The sequence below is a fragment of the Coturnix japonica genome, chromosome Z, assembly GCF_054131305.1.
Source record: "Coturnix japonica strain WE chromosome Z, WE-NBRP24, whole genome shotgun sequence".
NCBI classification, from domain to species: domain Eukaryota; kingdom Metazoa; phylum Chordata; class Aves; order Galliformes; family Phasianidae; genus Coturnix; species Coturnix japonica.
The window spans coordinates 42,655,617-42,677,493 of NC_140702.1; the positions used below are offsets into that span (position 1 = coordinate 42,655,617).

Genomic DNA, 21,877 nt, shown 5'->3' on the forward strand with positions numbered 1-21,877 from the left:
ATACACATCATCATGTGATGAAAGACATGGAAGCAAAGAAATAACATGTAATAAGTAAAGGAGTAGGTTTGTTCTGTCACTTGCAAATAAACTCCTTTGTGAAATATACTTCCACTGAAGTTAGGGTCTATGCAGACTGGAAGTAGTTCAGCTAGTCTAGACAAGAAGTTACAAAGTGTCATACAACATCCAATCTATACAAGTCAGCTGAAGTTCTGAATGAACCTGAGAAATGCCCGAGCAACTCATACCAGTGCTGCATCCATTCCGTACTAAAGCCTTACCTACAGAGGAGGAAAGAGCAGATGTTACTTCAAGAAAGTGCAGAAGCCTGTTTCTGCAGTCCTATTTTTCCATCCTCTGAGTGGTGTTTAAACACCTCCCTTGTTTCCTCTCCTGAAACTGACTCCCTGTTGCTAGAAGGATCTTTACTCCAATCCCATAGAAATGGGATTTATTTATAACCTTTCATGTAGAGCCTTGACAAAGCTTTGTCAAAGCCATTTTGAAAAGAAAACAGTTTAGATTTCATCCACACGGTTACTGGAACTAGTCTGCAATTCCAGCAGGTTAATGAAGCAGAATTTCCCCTTATGGAAGCCACACTGAGTACTTCCAAACAAAACTGAGTTTATCTGTTTCTGTGTTCATTGATCACTCTCCCTCTCCTTCTTCCTCCCTGTGCCCCCTCTCCCCCCCCCCCTCCCCTTTTTTTTTGGTAAAGACAACACTGCCGTATTCCAATGTATGGAAGCAGCTGAGCTTACTGGTCTGGAGCTCCCTCTGGAGCCCCTTTTGCAGATGGGAGTCAACAGTGGCAACCTGCCAGTCCACTATCACAGTAGCTGTTTACAGCAAGGTTACAGTTCAGTAATTTCATACTTGAGCTCGTGTGTGAAGATATTAACATCAAAATATTAGCAACTGATTTACCTGCTTGGCCTCATTATTGCGGTACAGTTAATAAAAAAATAAAAAATAAAAAATAAAAATCTAACACACCTGATTTATCTGCTGTGAGGAATACAGGAGTGGTTGACATCTTCAGCAGGGAAGGCTGCAAAGATTCACTGAGCTGTTCTTTAATGGCCTTGTAATATCAGTGCATCCTTTTACAGTTATCATTAAGCATATCTACAAGCTTCCTAATTGGCTTATTTTTCACATCATTTAAGGAAAATTATACTAGCACAGCTTAAGCATCCTTTAAAAATTACTCTTCAATACCTTCTCTAGCCTTCTCATCTTCCAAACTGCATGTGAACAGCTACTTGCTGTTTATTGGTCTTCCTGTTCTCATCAAAGTAAGCTTAAGCTTTAAATGCTGGCTTTCTATCTGTAAAGGCAACACACGCCTCTTAAGATTGCTCTGGTTTTTTTTTAATTTTATTTTATGCTTTAAGATGCAGTACATATTCTAATTGGGCTTCTAATTCAGTATTTTTCTCACTGCCTATGAGAATAAGATGTCAGCAGGTGACATGCATAGTTACAGATAGGCCAGGCCTTTGAGACAGTCTCCCACCTCCTGAATCCACACCAGAGCTTCTAACTATTTTTATTAACAACCTGAAGTACAGGTAAGGGTGCCACTTGGAAAGTACACAGACAGTATATAACTGTAGGCAGCAACTGATACACTGGAGGACTGGACTCAGGAAGATGGTAATAGGCATAAAATTAAGCTGATGACACTCATAAAGTTCACGAAAGGCAAAGTCCTCCCAGAATAACATTATGCATCAGGACAGCCCAGAAAACAAACTATAATCCTGCTGTGCAGCAGCTCTGCAGAAAAAGTGGGGTCCTCCAGCACAACAAGCTGAACATAAGTTGAGTAGCCTCTGTGGCACCTTCTTAGTCCACCTTATGTATTACTAGACTATAAGACTTCTATCCAAAAACATTACATAGTGCTGCCATTTTCCTGTAATAGTTGTACAGTATTACCTAAAAAGTCCTTTTTATACTGTGCCACTCTCTAGCCGTTTACTCCTACTCTCCCAGTGCTGCAAAGCACCCAGTGTCTGGGTAACACTTCATTCCTTCATTCCTCCAGGTCTCAAGGTTATTATGTCAGAATTTCAATCTGACATGACATAGTCTAGTTCCACATCTTAATTTTTTGGCATCTAGTATTGGCAAAGAATTATTTGTATATAGTTTCTTCATTACGTTGCTTTGTATGCCAGTCAATTAGCAGTATTGACATCATTTTATAATAGGTTTCCTTATCTTTTGTGATTTCCCATTACCAGCACCAGCTTCCTTTTGTCACAAATGAATCCATTTACTATGGAAACATTCTTAGTCCAAACAGACATGGTGGCAAGAGACAGGTTGCTGATGTCTTCTGTGCCAGTAATCATCCATTTTTTGGTAAAGCAAACTGAATAAACTGTCTTTTGCTGGTGGAGGAAAACTGCTGCTCACATCATGAACTTGTTGTTGTTTTTTTTTTAAATCAGGTAAATGTATGTAGATGTAATTCCACCTTTTAAACTACTTACTCTCATTCTGTCCTATCGCTAGTAGTTAGTGAATTGGTTTGTTGGTTTGTATTTTCTCTTCTCTGAACCTTTACAACCTTTTGTTCATAAACTTTTTAAGTCTACAATGTGGAAACTATGCCACTCCAGGTAAACAATAGTACAGTGAGCTCCTGAATACAGTGATACACCTGAACATGACATGCTATTCTAGCTAGAACTTGCATTACAACAAATATCTAGTTCATTTGTCTACAATCCACAACAGAAGCACCACAGCTTATGTATTTTGTCAGAAGAGAAAAGAAAAAAGAGGAAAGGGTCCAATTTGGTCTTCCTGAAGAGTGCAATTCCTTTCAGAGACGGTATGATTTTTGCTTTCCCAAAGAACAAGTGAATAGGATCAGAAGCATCAAAGAAATGTCTAAGTAAGAAACTTCCTGAGAAACAAGGGGATATTGAGGAATTTAAGGTAATTAAGTCACACAATATTGCTGAAATATAATGTAATACTGGAAGAAATGACTCAACCTGAAGAAACACAAGGAGGGTGCTGCTTTCCAGACTTCCATTTACACCTCCGCGTCATTTTAATGAAATATTCCTGTCTAATTAATTTTACAATTGTGGTTTGAAAACTTCTAGCACACTTTCTTAAAACTGTATCTCTCCAGACAAAACAGATCCACATTCATGCTTTGGCTGATTCAGTGCTCCATCGCATAGATGTGCCAACCCATTATCTATGAACTGATGCATTTTTAACAAACACTCCCTTCCTCTTCAAAAATTCTTTCCAACAGGTAAACATTTGTGGGTACATTTCCCCAAAATTAAGCTTTTAATAGACTATATCCAGCATGACAGACTCTTAAATGAACCAGAGACATCCCTTATGAAGCAGGTTAGGCAGTTGAAAGGAACTGTGATCCAACTGCATGGATTCTCATAATATGATTGTGAAAGAGTGACTGCTATCCTTTAGTTTAAGGAAGGATGTATGGTAACATAGAATATGGCATGTATGGTAATGCAGAGTACTAACCTACTAGAACTTGAGAATCAGAACATCAGCACTGAATTTCAGACAGAGTAAATAACACCTTCCAATGCTGTTTCAGAAGACAAAGCTAATAATTTACTGCAATTATTTTGAGCTGTCTTACTATTCTTTTTGCGCGGTTCAGTTTCAGTTACCACATACAATAACGGAAAGAAGAAATGCTCTAGGTTTTGACACCAACTGAAATGGGGATTTTTTTTTGGTGCACTGAAAAACCTATGATTGATTTAGCCAGTGTTGAGGAAAGGGCATCATGTTTATGTTATCTGAAAAGACCCAAGACATAAACTGAGGCAAAGAGATGGAATCTCTTAAGATATTTCTACAGCAGAAAGGTAAGTTTTTTGTACAGTGTTTCCACCTGACTGTAGTCCTGAGGCAGAGATACTGAAATGCAGACTTAGCATGTTATTTGTACGTGCCTCCTACATCTTCACGAGTAGAAGTGCTACAAGTATTTTTGAAGATTATGTATATGTTAGATGTCTTATATTAATCCCCATAGAACAGTACTTCTAGCAATATTTTTCAGCACTGATCAACATTTTTCCAGTTTAGCAATTATATCTTACTACAAGCTAAACTTTAAAAAATAAAATAGCATATTTTGAAATTTTTGGATCATATTTTCTTTTTTCCTGGAAAGCGGTGACTTTAAAAAAGTTAAAAAATTACTCTGTGGATTAAGTTTATTGTCTTTCCTATTTCAGACTATAATATTGGTGGCATAAATACTGTAGTGTATGTCCTGTCAGTAGAGAAACTGAACTATGAGTGAGTGCATTTAGCAACTCCAGGAGCACAGATCTACACAAATATCGAAACAGCCAACTATGTGCCATACAAGCTGCAGTATAGAATCTACCAGACACTTTCAGTTTACTCTTTCGTAAGTCGCCTAATGACAAAATTCACTAGAAAAACAGGGGACTTCCTAGTTCTCTTCTTCATACTAAGTGTGCTTTTGCTAAAGCAAATACAGAAACGCAGCACATGAAATTTATGAGTTGTATAAAACGAAAACTGATTTTCTTCCATTTTTTGACCTTTAAAAATTAAAATTGTTACATTCTATAGTTATATTTAAATTTGTGTGCTGTTTTCAATCGGTATTCATAATTTCATATTATGCACTATTAAATCTGTCAGTGTACAGTTAAAAAACAAACTCCTAAGAGATTCTAAGTTCCATTTGCACAAAGAAGATCTAGAAAGAGGATCTAAATTACAGTATGCTGAACAGAAGAAGGCAGTATGCTGAACAGAAGAAGGAACAGGCTGGATGGGGCTTTGAGCAACCTGGTGTAGTGGGAGGTGTCCCTGCCTATAGCGGGGGGGTTGGAACTAGATAATCATAAGGGCCCCTTCCAATGGCAACCATTCTATGATTTTATGAAAAAATAAAAATTTAAAAAAAAAAAAAAAAAAAAAAAAAAAAGAAAAAGAAAAAGAAAAAGAAAAAGAAAAAGAAAAAGAAAGAAAAGGTCAATAAAAAATCTGACTCAGAATAGAAGTGGTTAAGATTCTAAACCAAATATTTTCAGCAATGTATGACTTTAAGGAAAGCCTGTGATAATTGTAATAGGAAAACAAAAAGCTTTCATTTTAGAGAAAAGGTTTTGCTCTATTGACTCAAAGAAGACGAACCCTTGAACTACACTTCAAGGAGGAATGATGGGATTTGAATACAGTGGAAATATGTAGGTCAAGAAGAAAAACAAACAAACTTGAGTGTTAGTATAAATTCATGATATATTCAGAGCTTAGGACCCTTTATCTTGACAAAGTCAAAGGCTACTACTCCATTTCAAAGCCTCTGTCACGCATGCTATCTTTTCATTCTATTGTCTAGTTCTGCATTAAAAAGAGAAGTTCCAAGGAAAAAAAATTAAACAGTAGGGAGATACTGGACACAACCTTTGTGCAACTGTTCATCAAATGCTGTCAAGTGCTACAACAAGTTACACAATGTTTTGTATTGATACACAAAGAAACTGAAGCATTTTAGGGCATTCAAGCTCCAGAATTCACAACTAAGCACTTCAGCATTAATAAACTGATTGATAAAGACTTAAAATAGAACAAAACGCTAACTAAATTTTTGTGCATTTTAAAAGCAATAAAAATGGGTAAGATCTGTCTCTGAAATTTTGTGTAAGACATCTCTAGCTATATACCTGAAAAACCTTAGGCAAAGATTTACTACAAAGAATACCGATCAGCAATCTAAATGAAAATAAGCAACCACTCATTTACACTTCATGAAGATTCATCATACTCCTCCAGACTAAATTCATATCTGCCATATGAATGATATCACAGCCACTACTAAAAACTATTACTAAAAACACAGCCACTACTAAAAACCCTAGTTGTTGCTTCGCCTATAGGCAATATTTAAATAGATTCATTTAAATCAGTATGGATAGCTCTTTACATATTTATTGATATTTTATTCTTTGCTGAAAAGGTACAATAACTTTTTAAAAGATACAAAACAGTTATTTTTCTGATAGGACAGGGAAACTTTTTTGCCTTGCTTAGTTCATAAATGTTTCTGGAATACTACTGAAACTGTGTAACTGAAAAGTTTACTCTGGAAATTTACAATAAAATCCCTACCAACTCTGGTGATAATAAATATTACATAGCTATTAGTGGATTATAAAACTGTAATTTCTAATTTTAAGACCAAATACAATCACTCATTATCATGTAAACTGAAAGAAACATATTCAGCTCCCAGACAGGGTTTTCTTTTCAAACCTAATTCTTTAAAAAAAAAAAAAAAAAAAAAAAAAAGCACTTTGCAATGTGCTTCTAAGAGCAATAAAATCTATGGACCAAACAAAATAAATAAATAAATAGATAAATAAATAAATAAATAAATAAATAAATAAATAAATAAATAACAATTAGAAGTTATGACTCCTTTCAGAAAAATAAGTTGCTCTTATTTACACTCACTCATTGTGCTTTCCATCAGCTTTCCTGAGTTCAAATGATACCACGTTAGAGGGAAGAAAAGTGACTTAAAGCCATACAGAGCCAAGAATATGCTGTACTGATTTTTATCCTTAGGCAGACCTGGAATTGTCTCATGGACATCAGCCTTCTGCTCAACAATAAATATTTTCTAATCTGATTTCAAAACAAGTCAAAATCCCAGAGCAACCTTCCAACAATACAAGCTACTCCAAAATACTTCTTAGACTTCCTTTTTGACATGAAACAGTTCAGATGCTGTCCCAGGTGTTTCAAATTACATGGTCAGTGTACAAGTTTGAATTTCTTCCTAGAGAAGAAGTCTACAAGTCCTTGAATTAGCAGGAATCAGCACCTGAACATAGCAAGAATCTGCTGGCTCTTCCTAGAAGTCTGCCAGTATTTTCTAACATAGCAGAATGAAGCAGCATGTCTTCGTTTATACTCTGTGAAATAATATTGATGTATTTGTAACATCCTGAGAACAACCTCAGCATGTTTTGTTTATTATTCATAACTTGATGAAAGTCATTCTTCTCCTTCATTTCATATCTATACAAAAGGCACCAAGAGGAGCAGGAAACAGTATCTTGTTTTATACACTGATTCTTTATTTATATCTTCCAATTATGATGGTGCCACAGCTACACTTGGTGAAACTAAAACAAGGATCAGTAAGAAATTGAGGGAGTTCAAATCTATCTAGCTAATAGTCTATGTTGGTGTTTAATACATTTCCAAAGGTACTGACCTTGACCTGGAATTACAGTATTGTCTCGTCCTATACTGTACAATATTCACAATTCTGTTTTATCTCAGTGTAATCCTTTTGGTTGCTCCTCCTTCATTAAGTTACTTTAATCATACTCAAATACACACCTACTTGCAGTTTAGAAAGAGGTAGCATAATAAAAAGTATTCCAGAGAAGCAGTTTCACCAAAGGAATTACTTCTGATTTCTTTCAGATTATAGCTATGCATCAGCAAGAAATTATCTAAAACAGTTGCTTACTTATCAAGTTACTGGAATAGGCGAAATGCTCATACCATCTGCATATAAGCAAGGCTTTTGCAAAATATACCTTCTTGCTAAGAACAAAATTTCCTAGTACTCATCATTTTTAATTGTCAGCGGTTCTAAAGATACCATCAGGAGCCCTCACACAGCTCCAGATTGAATGCACACATAACACATGCGCACTTGTGACTCAGTGCATTAAAGAAAATGTAATTTAAAATGATAGACTGAACTATAGCATAAACTTTCTGCCTGTGCTTATCAGTTTACATGGCTCCTTCCTTTGAGAGTTGCTGACCCCAGGCTAACCCACTGCCAGAGTTAGTCCTCTATCAAACTGCTGCCTCGAGAGGAATGCACATCCCGTAAGTTAGCCACTGCTCATCAGCAGCTTTCAGCATTCACAGGTAAGGCCAGAAGGAGACTCCTGCACTCCCCTGTACACAGATAAAAGGAATTAAAAGAGAAGGCTCACGGTAGTCTAAAATAAACATCCAAATAAACAAAAAGACTTCTTTCTGTTTGTCCCAGGGAATTTTATCTGGAAAATAAAACCAAGCAGAGAATCTCTTCTAATAAAGAAGAATATGCAAGGAGGTATAACCCACTGAGGAAACAGACTCCTTCTCAAAGATTACAGGTTATAAAACTGCAGTGGGACGACTGTTTGGAGAAATAAGCAGAAACCAAGCACAATCTCCTAATGCACACCATTGCTGGTGTGGACAGATATCAGGGACTGGTCCAGGAGCTGCTGCAGCCAGAAAAGCCTTCCTCACAAACCAAAAGGTAGCTATTGCCTTTTCAGATGTTTTCCTCCAGGGAAATGGAAGTTATGTTAAAGACAGAGAGGCCAAATTAAGAAGAAAATCAGACAGAAAAAAAAAACACTGCTAAGCAAATTTTGGAAACTTATTAAATTTGTTATCATGGTCCTTTAATGGAGACATTTTTAGAGACACCAGTTCATTGTAGTACAAGGGCTTGGTAGATTTTTGGTGGTTTTTTTTTTTGTTTGTTTGTTTTTGGTTTTTGTAACAGAAAGCAGAAGTCAAATCCTTAAAAGTAAAATGGGACAGCAGAGAAAGCTCTTCTGCTGTTTTATTTCCTCCCAAAAAAAGAGAGGATATTAATACAGCAAATCAATACAGAAAAGTCTTGTAAGTAAGAAAAGCTGAATTGTTATTTCTGTTCATGAGTCTTCATGGTAAAAGGTAAAGGCAGAAAGGTAAAAATCTTAGCCTGTACAATCTGAGTAAAATTCACATGCACACCACACATAGTTTTGTAATGAGCCCATATAGAAAATACAGGAAAAGGCTTTGGTAAACTGAGGCGAGGAGTGTGGTATGTAATATTGCAAATAGTTATTTTCATTTTTCACTATTCAGAGCCAAACTAGGCTCTGAATATATATCCAACTTTTACATTGTGTAATCCTGCTCTGACATCTGAGTAAGGCTGAAATTCTTCACTTTGTTCCTACAGCATTATGATTCAAGAACATTTGCCTGCAGTGAGGGTAAAATATGCTCTTTTCATGGGGCTGTATATTTATGTGTCAACTGACAGCCTTGGGAGGTGAGAGTAAACCTTGGAGCAGGTGTTTGATCTAGACTATGTGAGAGAACAAAAACCATTACATATGTCTAGGGATAATGCTGCCAAAAGAAAATAAGGCAAAAAGTACTAGCATCACTTACATTTTGTGAACATTCAAGCCATCCAACATGATTTACTGGAATGTTTCATAGGAAGAAAATTGTAAACTTAAGTTTATAACAGACTACAAAAAAACCTGTAGTTTTAATTAACCAAGAAAACGAAGTATTTGACTATATCTTGTCAGTGAGCTTAGTTCACACATTTGCTTCCCAATATGTGTCTTTATCATTCTTGTTTCTCAATTCAGCCACTCACAGAATGCAGGAAGTGATATCTGCTGGTGCTAAGTAAAGTCTGTCTGATTTACAACCTGCATTCAGGTGCAAGAAAAGATAAAAGCAACTCCCCAACACCAATCCAAAATCTGTTCAGATAACAAAAAAAGTGAACAGTAGCACCATTGTCAAGAATGAGTTCTGAGATATATTTCAAACTGATAGTCACTCAGGAACCAAAGATCTGCTAGTGGCTAGCGACTAAAATAGTTTCAACATGCAACATAAAGTTTGGCTTGTAAAAGGAAGGTAGAGACTAATACCTAAAATGTATCTTCTCTCTAGCTGTCTTTGTTTTACCGTAGCATGAAGACCAAATGACATGAAGTCAGTTAACAAAAACAAATTAATGTAAATTATATCATTATTTCAATTTAGGATTTTTCATTCCCACCAAATGACACCAGAATAGCCTCATAAACAATGATTACCAGCAGTTAGTTAAGAAAGGACTCGACTTGAAATTTCATTACACTGGGTTACCACTGTAAGCCATACGCCACAGAGATGTGGCAAAATAAAGACTCCATTGCATGAATATTGAGACAGTGCTACTGTCACATCAGTGCTTTTAACTTCATATAAACTCAGAAGTCTGTATGACTTACAGGTTGAGTTTGGTAAGAGTAGCATGATTTCAACGAAATTGCAAATCAATTTGTTAAATTATTTCTTACAGTGACATATTTGAACTTCAGGGAAACTCTGAAGCCTCTGCAGCCACTTTCATGTGATTGTGTTTGAAAAAAAGCAAACAGAGCAGAACTTCTTGCAACATTCATTACATGCAATTCATTACAAATTCAGAAAAGAAATCATCCCCCCAAAAACAGCAAAACAAGTTTAACTAGTGTGTGTGTATATATTCTGCCTCATTCAGCATAAGAGATGCAACTAGTTCACTATTGAGATCATACCATGACAGAAAAGAAAGTTCAGTTAGCTCAATGTTTGAGTTTCTGGAATTCCAGAACTAAGAAAGAGGATGAGAATACAAAAGCATTGATTCATAATTTCCATTGTTTTGCTGTATAACAACAAACTTACAGTCTCCAATTTGAAAAATTCAGTTCTTGAAGATCCATACGCTATCGGCAAAGCTGAGATATGCCTAAACATGCTACATATTAATCGAACCTGTGTTTCAGGAACATCTGAGTAATATATACATACATAGATTGCACCGTCTAAGAAGAAAATGTCTAAAAAGATCTGCTAATAGAAATCTACAGAAGCTAAGGAAACATTTAGCACTTGATAAAGATTGTAAATGAACTATCTAAAAATCTGAGTGCTAGAGTATAAATATATACAGATGTGTGTATTTGTATCTATATATAGATACATATATATACATATACATGTATCTACATTCCTGATCTGCCTTTATTCCAGTTCCATTCTCCTCATAAGAGAGACTGTAACAATAAAAATATTTTTTTCTATGTAAACACAAATGGCTGAAATTTATATATTGTTGATCATGGAGAGAATGCAGGTCATGGCTCTGAAATACATTACATTACTAATTGCAAAGTAAACCAAAGTGCACATGACATTCTTTACTAATAAAGAAGTAATGTATGGTAGTAACAAAGACACACATTCTGTGACACCATTCACCAATATGTATCTCAGACATTAAGCATTTGCAATTTTATGAAAATAAAAACTTAACATATTTCTGAAAACGTGTTGAGGTCCTAAAATCCCTATTTTTTTTTTGTTTGCATTAGTATCCAACTTAAAAGGGCATCATATTTAATAGCTTACATGACAGTCAAAGCAAGTCCTACCTGTGGTGAGGAGAAATCTTAATAAAAAGGTAGGACTGAACAGAAGGCAGTGACTGCAACAGAGTCTTTCAGAACCTGGGACACACATGAACAAACTTTCCTTCATTTCCTATACTAGTGTTTTCAGAGCAAGACATACATGAATTAAAAACATTTTATGTTATTATTCTATCCTTGGAGAGGGTAAAAAAAGAAAGAAAATGTTTACAGGTAAACATTACCCGGTTTTCTGACATTAACTGTCTGACTTATTCATGGATATAAATTATATCTATTGAAAAATAAAATAATAGAAGAAAACCCTCATAAACACTTCTTCAAGTAATTTTTAATTGGATTTCACTTACATGTGCTCTAAATCAACATTCAGCATCCAGTTCCTCAAACCGAGCATATCCACAGTAATACTTTGCTTCTAATATCATGCATTTAAGTTTTTGGTGCACCTCTCCAGAATATGTACTATAGCCACAGAGCTCAAGTAAGAACATGTGTAACATAAAGAAGCCCTGTGCACAGATCAATAAATGCACCAACTGTAGTATTGACTTTCTTAAGAAACTGAGTTGAGACCTTTTAATGCTGGCTTGTTTTACCAAATTAAAGACTGACTTCATTAGAGACAGACACTTTAAGACAGGTTTAAAAAAAATACTGTTGAGTATGTGTTCCTGTGTACTCAGTTAACTAGCTATATTGCCAAGAACACCTGACTCTACATAAGAAGTTCACCTTAATTATAACAGTGGTGCACTGACTTTTCACTAACTACTATGAAAAACTAGAATAACTCTCTTTGATTTGAGAATTCCATGATTTTGAAGAGGTCAGCTGTTTCTTTGCACCACAACATTACAGTCTTCTCAAGACCATTGATCTCTGGTGTACCAGGCCTAAAAGTGTTCCCATAAAATGTGACTGGAAGGGAACTACAGAGCAATAGTCCACATGAATCAATTTTAAGGCATGTACAATACAGATATAATCTTTATTTCATAGCTTTGTGTAAAAATGAGTTTCATGTTATTACTCCTGAGCTAATGCTGCCTATGGTAACTGTGTTGATAGGATTGATAGGAGAATCACAAGAGCAATTACATTTATAGTAAGAAAATGCTCATTTCTACATAAAACTCAAAATAATCAGAAGTACGTATAATTTGTTTTGAAAGTCTTAAAATAGCAAAGGTGTGACAATTCAGTGACAAGAACAGTCTCATAACTATAGCAACAAGAGAAAAGAAGACATGGAAACTACAGTAGGTACAAAGAACACAATAACACCATTAGTTAGAGGACACTCTCACCTACAAGATGGTATTTGTCAGTGTGCACACCACCATTAGCTACACATTTTTGCCAGCGTTGAACAAGAGCTTGCAAGCTGCACTTGCTGCACTTGTTAAAACCTGCATCAGTAGAGGCAACACACTATTGCTGTCACCATTGCTGAAACAAACCTCCCACCACCTCACTGGGCTCACATCAACTATCTGGTCTCCATTACCTTTTAGTAAGCACTGATGAATGTCAACAGGTGCAAGTTTTTATCACAGAATTATTTGAGTTGAAAGAGACCTTTAAAGGTCACCTAGACCAACTACTCAGCAATGAACAGGGACATCTATAGCTAGTTCAGGCTGCTCAGAACCCCATCCAGCCTGAGCCTGAATGTCTTCAGGGATGGAGTATCCACCAGCTTCTGCATGGAGGAATTCAGTGATACACCACTGCTTCATAAGCACTTCCAAGTCAGATAGGTCAGATGCCATTTTGTTAGACTGTTCCTTAGCTGACATCTGTTGCAGAGCAACAAACTAGAACAGAATATTTGTGGGAAGCTTCAAACCAGCAACATCCTGACATTGTGGGTCAACGTTTTTTAAAAAAAAAAAAAAAAAGAGGCATTTCTTTTGGAGCAGAGCTCATAATATACTGAAATTGCTCATGAGCATCACAAGGACTTACTTACATACTACAAAACAATTTGATGCTGTTGAAATTCTGTGACAGCAGCCTTCATGGTATCTTCACAAAATCTGTTTGTATTGTGACCCATTGGGAAAACACATTTTCTTTAATGCTGACAAAAACAAAGTCTGACTAGAAGTTTCTACAATGTCTTGATTCTTAAACCATACGAAACAAAAAATCAACTTAATGTACAGAAAGTGTTAAATAGCAGCAAAAGGCTAATTATACCATACTAACTTCCTTTTGTCTGGTATAAAAGGACATTTTCTTACTTTGCCTGGTTGAGTATAATAGCCTATGAATTACAAGATCAAAGCAGCAAACTGTATGTTTTCTAAAGTAAGAGTTTCCTTCACCAAGTTTTACACTTACTACAGCTAAAAGAGCTGTGTGAAGGGATCAGCACTAAACCCAAAGGACAGGCTGTGCACAGCAAGAAAGAGAGCAACTCCCTCGTGCTTTCTGCAGGTCACTACCAAGGACCATGTTAGCAGATCCACACCAGACCCTTAACAGGCAGCTCTGCTGCTACCAGTAATTAGCTTGGACAGCTCTGGCTCCAGGAGTAGCAGCAAGGCTACACCATAATGAGCTCAGCTGGGATTAGCAGGACAGGGCAGGGAACCAAGAGAGCTGAGGCATTCTGCATTGCGTATGTATCACAGAGATCAAACAAGGATGGCTGGCTAGGTTATCCCCTCACCACCTCATTCCAAAAATGAAGCACGGCAGTGTGTAAAATACAGGCTAATGAAGAGCGACACCTCCAACAGATGAGAGCCACATTAATTAACACAATCCCTAGATCATGGAATACAGTTTCTGTTAGTGCTAGCAAACTTGTAACTTGTCACTGATTTAAGAGGGAGAAAAGAGCTGATGTTTTCCTTTCTGCTTTTGGCAGAAGATGGTTTTATCTTGGAATTTTGCAAGGAATTCCTTTTATGTGGCCTGCAAGGCACAACCTTTGCAAAAAAACTACAGCATGATTCTTAATGTAAACACCACTTAAGAAAAAAAAAACTCACTTTTCAATCAATAGCTTTTTCTGTTCCCTTTTGAAATAAGCCAGTTCATTCCACATAGCAGCAAAATCCTCCTGACAAAGCTGGCAGGCGTCTGCACGCTGGTATCTGCCTTTACTGCTTGCAGTCCTGTTTGTGAGTGAAAAGAGGTTGTTTGTTTTAAAATAACTACATGCTTTAGGACCACTGTAATCAAAAAAAACATCCCTGCATTAACAGCATACAGATTGTTAGCTATGGCATCTACTGAATGCAAATCTTGATGGATGAACTGAGCCATACGTTCTGTGACGCATGACACTTTAAATGTTTTATAAAAAAGTTCATTAAGTAGTTTGAGACAGAAATCTTAACTGGTGTGGTCGCAAGGTACTCTCAATTGAGAGCAGTATCATTTGTGTTTATTCTGTCACCAATCTCTTGCAGAAAGAAATGAGAGACACCAGCTCCTCAAATACCCCTCAAAAGCAGCCTGAAAGTTGTATTAATACCTGCTCTAAGTCAGTTTTTGACCTCCTGCCTAATTAAAAATAAGGGAAAAAAAAAAACGCATTCAGAAGGAAAGAAGAAGCAACTGTAAATATTCTGCAATAATCCTTTCAGTAGAACAGTTTTCATGTGTTTTAAAAATGAAAAAGAAAAACATTATTTTAAATATTTATTAATTTCAGACACTCTTGCAATCTGAATTTCTACTGGGCATGGAAATAAATTTTCAGAGAATGTCATAACCTCATAAGGCCCTGTTATCTTCACAGTCCCCTATGTCAGAGAAAGTAGTATGTACACTGACAGGTGGATTAGGTCCCATCAGTTGCAGTACAGCAGTACAGGTAACAAACTCCAGCCTATGAAGAAAGAATGGGGTCCACCACCACGGAGAGGATACTAAGTGCCATGTAAACACCTGATACTGATTTCTTAATTTTTTACATTACACAAGCAATATAAAGCTTTTTGAGGTGTCAAAATAATAGTGTAAGGTATAACAATTGACAGAATGATTTTATTTGTGACTTGGTTACTCTCCCTTGTCAGCATATTAAAAAAAGAAACAAAACACAACAAAAACAAATCCCTTTCAGTATCATCATACTTCATGTAATTCTATTCTGATTATAAAAACCAGCAAGCAAACATAATTCTTTGTTCAACTTGAGATTAAAAAAAAATATCGGATTAACAAATAAAGTTTTTAACATTATGCTTTCCACAATATCTGCTTTTCCCAGATACACTTCTGTCAGAACACAAGCAGATCTCATTTATTTTGAACAGAAACAAGGGTTGCTCTTCTCTCTCTCCTTTTTCAGTTTGGCTTTTTTTTCCTTTTTCCCTTTCTCATCTGTCCTTTTTTTAAACTATCAGAACTAGAATTCTCAAGGCTTCTCTATATATATGAATATTTGAATTTACCACCTCTAGGCTGAATTTTTTATCCTTTCAGCTTTGTTCTCTCGGTGAACGATGATACCTACTTAGCTTATAGACAGAGAAATAAACAACTATCATCCAGTAGATTTTCAACTTGCGATGAAATAAAAACCTCTCAGAGAAGTACAAGATAAAATTCACCCTTTATTCCAACATAAACAAGGCCTTTATTTTCTAGTTAAAAAAAATAAAAAAATAAAAAAAAAATCTGCTAGTTATTTGTGCTTTAACATTTCAAAAGAATCCTCCTCTGCTATCAGTGCATGTAGTAGATTTGTATCTTACTTTATTTTCATCAAGACTTTTTTTTTTAGTTTTTAAAAGACAAAGCATACTTAGGACATGCCTCAGCATTAAAAATGTACTTAAACAAGTCAAAGTATGAAGTGTATACAAGGGACAATTTTCATTCACAGCCTGCCTAGAATCTCTAAATGGCTACCATCAGTTCTGCAGCTGTTTCTGTGACTATTTTTTGTCTGTAGAGATATTTTAAGTCTGTCTCAAGATAAATCAGGATTGCACTAATTAAGGAAAGAATTATATCTAGTAAAACAAATATATATACAAAACTGTAAGTCTCTGCTGAAGTCCTACAAAAGGAACTAGGACATCAAGACCCCCTTGAAGTAGGGCCCAAAATCTGAACATCAGCAGTGTTTGACTGAATGCAACTGCTTACCAACAATACTAACTCTATGCTAAGGACTTCCCAAAACAAATTTCTTCCTAAAATTTTTACTTTTCTGTACAGAACTTAATGATGAACTACACATAGCATATTGACTATTTAAATTCCGATGTACTAGAGTTTTCACATTCTCTTTTTTATCCACACATTAAGATATTTTAACGCAGTATTTTTATAAAATGATCATAAATGTTTGATTTTATCATCATTTAACATTTGAAAAAATCCTGCTCTTCATGCACATACTCTTTTTTCTCTGTAAAAAGGGATATTTTAGGATTATCCTCAGTTAATGCTTGAATCACTAAATGTTTAACACAGAAGCTATTATTTCTTTATTGTTTAATGAAAAAAACTATTTTAAAAAAGTGTTTGAAACATAAGGAGCAATTGTTCCATTATAGAAAATTCAAAACATACACAGTCAACAAATTAATCAGCTGGGGAATTAGACAAGCCTAATAAGCAGCCCTAGCAGACCTCTGTCCACTTCTGACACTGAATGAGATCCCAAATAAAATACGTCAAGGTGTCAGCTCAACACATTTTACTCTTGGTTACAACTGTAATTTTTATCATAAAGAGGTATGCCATGTATTCTGCTTTAACAAAGTCTTGACTACCACCATAGCAGTTGCTTGTTTGAAATCAAATTTTCTTTTGAATGCCGACATAATAATTTTGTTCAGATTTCTAGTGTAAGGGAAATGTTTTTAATGAGCTATGTAACTTACCTGCTATCATCCTCTTCCCACTGCTTTAATTGCTCTTTTAGTGCTCTGTAGTTGGTCTGTAACATCTGCAGCCTTTCTTTGCGTTTTTCATGGGCTGTTCTTAGCTCATCACTTTCTTGAGTCTGAATAGCACCAAACAGAAACAAAATCAGATTTTGGCAAACTGCAAGACAATTTCAAAGATCTAAAGAAGTTCTACTCAGCTAACTCTTAAAAGCCTAAGAAATCTAAACTTAAATGTAAGGAACTATAGTCTCTGAGGTCAAATACAGGTTCACTAATTTTCAATGCTAATTTAAGACAATTTGTCAAACCTTTTTTTACATGTTGCTTAAAATTTTTAGAAAACTTACTATCAAAATGCCTGTGTTCATCTTGTGAATGTATCAGAGTAACATACCTAAAAATACGTAGACTGAAAAAAGATAGGTAACGCTGTCTTTCCCTTTGAATGACTTTGATTTCTGTATGGAAAAGTAATCTTCACATTTTTTAGGAAAAATACTGGCCGAAATAAAATCCACATTAATTAAATACCTCAATTTAAATGATATCAGAATTCCTCAATTTTTATTTATTTATTTGTTAATAAAAATTTATTTCAGCCTGCAACACCCAAGCTTTGGCCAATAGCAGTACAACAAAAAATGAAGATGAACAAAGCTTAGAATAGGTTTATTAATAAAAAATTTTTATGGAATGAAAAAATAAAACGTGCTTTGACTCACACAACAGAAGACCACTATAAAAGTTGGAAACAACAATTTTAAAATTATTTAACTTCTTTTTCTTTTACTTTTTCTTTTTTCTTATTAGGAAGTATTACTTTTCGGAAAGAGTAGTCAGGCATTGGAATGCACTGCCCAGGGAGGTGGTGGAGTCACCGACCATGGGAGTGTTCAAGAAACGCTTGGATGTGGTGCTGACGAATATGATTTAGCCAGGAAGTATTGGTAATGGTTGGACTAGATGATCTTCTAGGTCTTTTCCAACCTTGATAATTCTGTGATTCTGTGCTCTGAAAAAAAAAAAGAAAAAAAAAAGAAAAAAGAAAAAAAAAAGAAAAAAACAAACAAAAAAAACCCACAAGAAAAACAACAACAAAAAACACTAAGAGAAAGACATTCTGAAGTGTGAGAAAAGTTGAATTCTGACCTATAGTTGTAAAGAATTTACCAGACAACATCCAGTAGTAAAATCCATGCTCACTGCTGCATTTTCTATTCAGTAAGTACTCTGCTTGTACAGAGACTACTGAGAAAGCTTCTTAAGATCTGTATAAATCGCAATACTTTATTTGTATGCATTATACGCATGCTTGCATGCATATTACAAGAAAGGAAGGCTTTCAGTATTAGCCCATAAATAAGACAGACCGACAGTCAAAGCCTACATGCAATAAGAATTAAATCCCAAGACAAAAAAATGTCAAGGGTCTTTTTCATTATTGTTTACCTATTTTATTATCCATTCCCTTACAGTTATTCCTTTGTCAACTGCTCTGCTCTTGCCAAGGAAGAAATCAGACAAATAACTGTCCTAATCGCTCTGTTTTATTGAAGTGTTAAACACTTCAGAACTTTAAATTTACGCTGTTATTTCCATAAGCTCAGTTTAGTTCCATCTTTCTCTAATTTAATTATATTTTATAATATCTAAGTTGTCTTGTATATAGTTCTCTGCATAGTGATGGAAATGGGATGGAGCAGCCACCTCCAGCAGTGGATCTTCACATTACTCTCCACCTCTCCACAGCCATGCTGTAATACTTCATGTCACACACTGACAGGTGAAGTCCAATCCTCAAGAGGAAGTACTCAACCACCACTGAAAGTTATCCTGTTGTTATCACAACTAAGCTTAACAGCGTTTGTTCTCTCTCACATAATCATGTATTAAGTTTCCCCTAAAGGCTATATATTTTGATCCAATAGTCTGCAAAACTTTTGAACTTTAATCAAAAAGAATGAGAAAATTTAAAGTGAAGTTCTCTTGCTTTTTTTAACTTTTTTCTCCAAAAAGTCAGGGATATCTTCTCTAGATTATGCCAGAGATCACAGCTTCCAGCAACCAAACTCCTTCTCACTTCTTAAAGACAAAGATATACATTGTGGGCACCAGCTTAAGTATCAGCTTGATAGTATGTCACTCTAAATCCATCAAACACTCTTACTTGCTTTGACACTGTCTTTCCTAAAGAAGAGTGAAATAAAAGATGCTCTGTTACTTTCCAATATGTTTTGGTATGCAGAAATGAAGTAGATTCTGTATCAAAACTATGGACACTGAAGTTATAAGAACATACACATTTGTCCTGTTTATATTAGTGGTAAGTACAGAAAAAGTTAAAGTTCCTTGGCTAGAACTGAGTCAGCTGATGAGAACATGAAAATCCTGCTATGGGACCTTGCCTTTTTCTGCTCCTTTGTAATACTGACTGGGGCATCAATTATATCTGTGGCTGAAAAAAACCTGTAAATAAAGCTATTCAAATCCTAATACACGGAAAATATACAATACCAATAAAATTACTTTGATGTTATTCTAACCTTATTAGTTTCCATGCTGGAAATGGCCTCATTGAATTCTGTGACACAAGAAATCTCAATACACTGGCCTGTGCCTCTGCAGCTTTTTCAGACAACTAATGAATGTTAGATAAGAAGTGAAACAACTTGACAAATTAAAGGAGCTCATACTGTCCGTTTCATGAGAAAATATAAGATTTAGCCTTTAAGGACTTAATGAATTAGAGAAATGATGAGGGATGATCCCACACTTGCAACATATGTAGACTGCTCTGAAAGTAATGCCTCCTCTTTATTTCCATAGAAACTACAACAGATACAAAAAGTGCAGTAATGCAGTTTGATAGAGCAAATTCTCAGCTACAAGACACTGTTTTTCAACATAGGCACCAGTATGCATTTTTGCTGGCATTGAACAAGAGCCTGTATGCCACACTTGTAAAAATCTGCACAGTAGTCTGGAATGTGGCTTGCATGAAAGCATGTTGCTGCAGCCATCGCTAAAACACATCAACCACCACCTCATTGTGCTCACATCCACTGTTTGATCTCCAGAAATGTTCAGTAAGTGTCAGTGAACGTCAATGGGTGCCATTTTTTCTGCATGGAGAAACTCAGCGAAGCACCATTGCTTCAGATGCCCTTCTACGTCAAACACTCTGTTAAGAGTGCCCTTCAGCTGCCATCACTCACACAGCAACAAAATGTAACGAGAAGGTTCAGCCTCTACTGCCATACCACCTGCTACCACCTCTAAGGTCACAGGGTCAACAGAATAACATAGGAGACACTACTTTCAGAGCAGTCTTCATGCTGCAGATTCCTAAGTTATACTTCAGGAATAAGCAGAAGGAACGGCAAGCACAGTAAGGCAAGTAACATAATTGATCTGTGTTACAAGGTCATGAGCAGAGAATAACAATATTTTCTGTATTTGCTTAGACATTCAGAGTGCTTCTCTTCACTTCTGTTTCCAGAAGAAACCCCCAAGCACCGTGGGACTTTTTATTACTCAGAACAACAATCCTACACACTGATGTGCTAGCTTTTGCAGCAGAGGGTGGAGCAACATTAGTACACACTGCTACAATCATCTGTACTGTCAGGATAAAATGGAGTAAAAACCACAATGCCTGTCAAAGGCAAGTTCTCAGGTACAGCTGATAGGACCTGTCTTAGATCTCCCAACACAGAGAAACAATACAAAATTAATCTTCTGAGTTCCCAGGAACAAGTAGCAAGACAGCCTGTAAGACTTACTTCAATCCAAGTCATCTTTCCTATTCATATACTGTTTGTGTAGCATGACAAACTGCCACGTGTGATAAAATACAGTTCCTACTCACACTTTTTTTTTTTTTGTAAAATCGACCTATCATATAGGAGCATAAGGAAGGAAATCAGGAATATGCCTTGCAGGACTGCATGAATTTTTACACTTGACAGTTATCAAAGCAGGATCAAAGCAGTTTACACACGACCAGTAGCATTTTAAGATCTATTACTGAAAGTATCTCTCATGCCTCTGACCAACATGACCAGAGGAAAAAAAAAAGGGAGGAGGAACAAGACAGCGAATTGTAAATGATTGTGAATGTGTATGAAAATACGACTTAGAGTTTGGGTTTTGCTTTTGTTTGATTGCTTTGAGAGGCATTCAGAGGTGCAACAAGAAACCAATCGGTCATTTTAAATGTTGCTATTTTTTTCCTCAGGAAATGCAAGCAAACAAATAAACAAACAAAAGCCTAGAAAATTGGCAATTGTAATATATGCTCAGTGAAGCTTTTCCACCAACTAGGTTTCTTTTATTTTTATTTCTCTTTACAGTAGCCGTTTGAACAACCTCTTCTGAGGCGTAACTTTTAAGAGTACAAGGGGTAACATCTGTTCCAAGTAATTGACTTCAGAATTTAAAATACTGGCTTCACTGTACAGTAAAATATTTTCTTCGTACTTTGTGCTTCATTTTACTTCTATATGAATACATGAATTTCCTGGAATGTATATACTCAGAAACAAAATTTGAAAATGCATTTTTAAAGGATGTATATCTTGATAACATAGCTTGAAATTTAGGCTGTCATGTAATGGCAGGAGTATCAATACAAAATTCTTTGCAGTAAAGGAAGAAAGCAAACTAATGCAGCACGTTCTCTTATGCTAAAACTTCAAAACAATATGTGCGTTTTACATTTTT

At 35.7% G+C, this 21,877-nt stretch overlaps 1 protein-coding gene across 18 annotated transcripts in view; it reads right to left on the minus strand.

Annotated features, from left to right (window-relative positions):
- Window positions 1–21,877, minus strand: part of CNTLN (centlein) — a 177,211-nt gene that overhangs the window by 75,437 nt on the left and 79,897 nt on the right. For 11 of the 18 annotated variants that reach the window (XR_014939174.1, XR_014939173.1, XR_014939175.1 and 8 more), the window contains 2 exons: window positions 17,150–17,271; window positions 14,294–14,419 (listed from right to left, as the gene is read on the minus strand). Coding sequence is in view for 15 of the 18 variants with exons in the window: in XM_085528301.1 (XP_085384427.1) it covers window positions 14,294–14,419; window positions 17,150–17,271 (248 nt within the window). In the remaining 3 variants the exon portion in view is untranslated. Of the gene's footprint in view, window positions 1–14,293; window positions 14,420–17,149; window positions 17,272–17,975; window positions 18,168–21,877 lie in introns of those variants that run through there. The other 7 variants (XM_085528300.1, XM_085528295.1, XM_085528294.1 and 4 more) reach the window with 3 other exon arrangements.